Genomic DNA, 4,486 nt, shown 5'->3' with positions numbered 1-4,486 from the left:
CTTCTATATTTAAGAAAAACATGATTAAACGTAACTATTACGGTCGTTGTGCCAAATTCGTAGTAACAGTTAGCGCATACACGTCACCAGCTATATTTAAAATCAGCACAGCAAATAGATTGTATCTCGAATGCAAAACAGTCTATATAAAAGTAAATGCAACTCAAGCTTATGCCATAATTACCTCCGCATGATCTAGGTTCAACATTAGGACAAAGTCGACAGGTACCGCATGATAAGGCACATTTCTCACGTACGATAATCCCGACGTAATTTGTGTGGTTGCAAAACGCTTTCATTCTGTCGTGGCCACACCATACAGAAACATCGTCACATGTATCACCTAAAAAATATATGTTGTTAAAATTAACAGTTCATCATGTACGCAACCGTGCGTATTAGCCATTTGGGTTGTTGAACGAATACGCGTGTTATAGCTAGTAATCTCATGACGTCATTAATAACATACGGACCAATTGTGTTGCATATAAACCATAACTAGGTATAACTTACTGCAAGCCTGTTCTGAGCCTTCAAGCACCGCCGATAGTTGTCGATGGTTTTCCATTGCATTGGTTGCGAAGACAGCTAAGGCGAGAATCATTAAACACTTCATCTTCTATTTCGATTGTACTTTTTGCTTAATTCTAGACTTCTTTTTGCTCTTCTCTATAAATCTTCTTGTTGTGTTTGAATTGTGGATGCCTTGACTATGGAACTCATCTTTATATATACTGTTACTGTGTCCAAACCTTTTTCCTCATATTTCTATAAGGTATTGTTTATTAGAACACTATACACATGCCAGTGATAATCACTGAGTAGGAGTTGTATATAATTGTCAAATAACTTACGATATAAATTCGTTGTACACACAGTGAGCAGTATGAATAATTACAAGGAACGCAATCTCGCTGAATGAGGGAACGGTATACACATAATGATGGAGTATTAGAATCTATCAGACGTTACCGACTTGATAATTACACGTTGAACAGACTTACAAACGGCACGTTCGTATAAAGTTTTTTCAGTCGCAATTTACATGGAAGTTTAACGCATTCCATATACGCAGGTAAAATCGTTTAACGTCGCCAACGTAATTCCAATTAGCATGACGATTTCATTAAATTGTTAAACAAAGTTGAAACAAGTACGTAATCTATATTTAAGTTATTTTACTTGACATCAAGTATTTTGCAAAAGTGTAACATTTTGATGGTACCTCGGGCAATTATTAATCTACCCAGGCTCTTACTGTATGACAATAACATATTTGTTAAAAAAACGAGTGAATAGTGGTGGAGAGGTCAGTTAAGTTCGGGGTAAGATGGGACACTCCGTAAATCTATTTTGCTTGTCCCTTAACTGATATACGAACGGGCGATTTTGTTTATTAAGTGAAAAAATTCATAATATAGTTTTGAATACTCATATTATTATATATATTTGTATTCACCATTTTTGTCCACTGCTTGCAATTGCCTTGTTTCAGCACTTTATTAACGTTGCTGTGTTCCCTGCGGCTGGTCTCATATTGCTGCGTATCACTTGCCGCGCACTGAGAGTTTTCCTTCTCGTGGTTTTGTGTGTGTAGAATCAGTTCTCGTTGCGCGTATAGGAAAGGTCGTTTGTATACTTGGAGAATCGTTGCATTTATTTATGACCGATTAGGTTGATGTTTGTAGTTAGCGGTTAGTTTATATTATAAGAGCGTTGTCAAGTGCAACGTCCTATATAAATCATGTTTATATTAAATTAGTTACTTTTTATATTTGAGTCATTCAGTGCAGTTCCCAGCAGAGTACGACAGACAGGACCCGAGTTGACGGTTAAAGAAGTGTCCGGGACAAAACTAATGTTATATGTAACAATACTTTCAAGTTGTTTAGACTACTTGCAGTATATATAAGAAGACCTGATGTTTTCTTGGATTGTAAATAAAAACAGGTAAGTACATTATCGCATATAGTTAAACATATCTAAACATAAATATTTGCCGCCGTGTTATATACAGTGCATAACGTTTGTTGGGAAATAACTACGCCTGTTAACTCGGTACCTCTCAAATCTGCGTGTTGGTTGTGTATATTTCTATCTCAGTCAGTATTGTTGTGGGTCCTTTTTTGTCAAACAGGTTTTCTTATTTTTCTTGTTTATTTGGGAGACTTTTTCGCACTTATCTCAATTCTTAATTTTATCATTTATTCTCTAATCTCGTGATTGAAATAAATTCATAATATATATACATTCATAAATTTTACATTCAATTTTCATAAATTTACACAAGTTCACTGTGTGAATTAAGAATGCATTCTGTAATGTCGATTGTAATTGCAATGTCGTCAGAAACATTAAACGGGAAGTAATCAAATTAGACATCACGTGATCGTTTGAGTTAGAAAGGAACAGCAGATCGGTAGACAAGAACAAAGTTGCTTTGATCAAGCAGGATTTGGTTTGACCATCAGTTTAGCCAATTACAACACGAATGCTGTACGAGGTTGTTCGATACAGTGTATATATGTGGTGTGGTAGACATGTGCGGTTATGACTTGCCCCACCACCCAAGAATAAATAAGTTATATTTTCTTTATCTATTTTATTATTCTTTTAATTTGTTGTAGAGTTCAGTTCTAAGTTAGTTGTATTTGTGTAACTAAATGTAACCGCAATTATTTATTAATCTTATAGTAGGGTAGGAGAAAGTCAGGACTCGGCATAATTCGTGTCCCTTTTTTTAAAAAAACTGTTTTTACCGGTACCGCGTTTATGCAAAATTGACAGCATGACACCGCATAAGGTAATTATTGAAAGCACGTTTTGCTCGTCTGGAACGGCGTCCAAGGGTGAGAACTTCGGAGTAATTCGCCATAATGATGGAGAACGCTCCCTGTTCAGTGAACATGTGATTGGCAGGAAATAACAGCTTGTTTTGCGAACGATAGATTCTGGTCGAAAAGGGTATAAAAGGTGGCAATGCTGATCAGAATTCATTTAGTTGATTCTTACCAACGAAAATGAAATCTGTAGTTGCCTTCATCCTCGTGATCTGCTTTGTTGTGTCTGCCGATGCTGCTCCAAGAAGTGATGAAAAAGCTGGATATAAATTAATTAAAGCTCCCTCGCCAGAGGTCGGAATCCCTGATCCCTTCAACAACCCAACTGGATCGTTAACACTTTGCTACACTTATCGTAGCAGCTGTGTAGTGCTATAATAAAATTTAAAACCGCAATAGTCTTGGTACTTTAGAGAGTTAGCCACCAGGTTGCCAGAAAAATCCATTAAGAAAGACAAGACAGAGAGAGAGAGAGAAGGAAGAAGAAGCTGTTAAGGTCGGTCGCTCTTTAATAAAACAAGAGAACCGAGCTCTAAAGAGTAAGTACGTAACATATATAGCATATTTTGAATTAACCCTTTTAGTACCCCTTTACGAGCGCCATATGTGATCGTGTAATAGTATAGATGGAATGCATTCTTTATGACGTTGCATTAGGTATAAAATAACGATGCTTGGCTCCATTTAAATTGTTCAAAAATCAGTATTTAGAAAGTCATATCTTATATACTTGAAACAGTTTTATTAAAAACAAATTGCTGTCGAAGTAATTGAAAACGAACAATTTAAATAAATATGCAATATCACAAAAATATTTCCGCTGTACAGTCCGAGCGAATGATACATAGTTTGCAAGAATTATCTGCACAACGCTCCTCCTGGTATCCCGGCTTCAACATCGCCTGTCGGGTGGCAAGTGCACACAATTTCTCCGGTACAAAACACTTCCCACTGCCCGATGAAGTCGTCGGGTCTTGCACAATTGGCTTCGCACTGACCTCCGCACCTTGGTGATAAGACACCAGGAGCTGACTTGTCACAGACGCAAATCGAGTTCTCTGCTTGCCCTGAGCATGATCCGTTGCGGCATTGAATGTCACAGCCGACTGTAGAAAATCAAAGACAAATGAGAAAAAATATTGTAAATAGGTATTGGACATAAAATGAGGCCAAAAGCGTGTTATTTTTTGATTATTTTAAAAACTTAAGATTAAGTTTGAAAGCAGCTGTGTCCTCAGAATAATAAACCGTGTTTGTTTGGTGATAAATTTTCTTTGCTTACCTGCACCTCTTGGAACTTCAGTAAAAACCTCAATCGCAGCGGTTTCTGCTTCAACTGTTGTTGGGGGCTCAGTGGTTGTGTCTGGTATTTCACTTGTAGTTGGCAACTCAGTAGTTGCTTCAGTCAAAGGTCGAGCTGGTGCTACCAAAAGACCCTCTACCGCCTCAGGTGGCGCGATAAGTTCACTTTCTCCACATTTTACGCACTTCTTGCAACTTTTTCTGCACCTTGTTTCCATCCATGTTTTATAAAGAGAAGCTGGACTGCAGTAGTTCATCACATCGGCCCAATATTGACACTCGGCATCCATGTCTGCACAATCTATGAAAGAAAAAGAACTATTTTAAAACAAAAGTTTTTCAAA

The 4,486-nt window shown here is 37.2% G+C and overlaps 2 protein-coding genes across 3 annotated transcripts in view; both read right to left on the bottom strand.

Moving 5' to 3' along the window:
* LOC108951042 overlaps positions 1-631 on the bottom strand; it is an 11,847-nt gene extending 11,216 nt beyond the window's left edge. For both annotated transcript variants that reach the window (XM_026835113.1, XM_026835117.1), the window contains exons 1-2: positions 514-631; positions 185-343 (exon numbers count right to left, since the gene is read on the bottom strand). In XM_026835113.1, the coding sequence (XP_026690914.1) occupies positions 185-343; positions 514-616 (262 nt within the window). In that variant the 5' untranslated portion in view covers positions 617-631. The remainder of the gene's footprint in view (positions 1-184; positions 344-513) is intronic.
* A 2,934-nt stretch (positions 632-3,565) lies between these two features.
* Positions 3,566-4,468, bottom strand: LOC104266865. The gene is made up of 2 exons (XM_009864127.3): positions 4,123-4,468; positions 3,566-3,946 (listed from the first exon to the last, which is right to left on the bottom strand). Exons 1-2 carry the CDS (start codon positions 4,430-4,432, stop codon positions 3,699-3,701), a joined length of 558 nt encoding a protein of 185 aa, XP_009862429.1. The 5' UTR covers positions 4,433-4,468; the 3' UTR covers positions 3,566-3,698.
* Positions 4,469-4,486: the final 18 nt, after the last annotated feature.

This window comes from Ciona intestinalis, chromosome 1 (genome assembly GCF_000224145.3).
Source record: "Ciona intestinalis chromosome 1, KH, whole genome shotgun sequence".
NCBI classification, from domain to species: Eukaryota; Metazoa; Chordata; class Ascidiacea; order Phlebobranchia; family Cionidae; genus Ciona; species Ciona intestinalis.
Note: the sequence above shows the minus strand (reverse complement) of the source record. Positions and strands in the feature narration are given on the sequence as shown.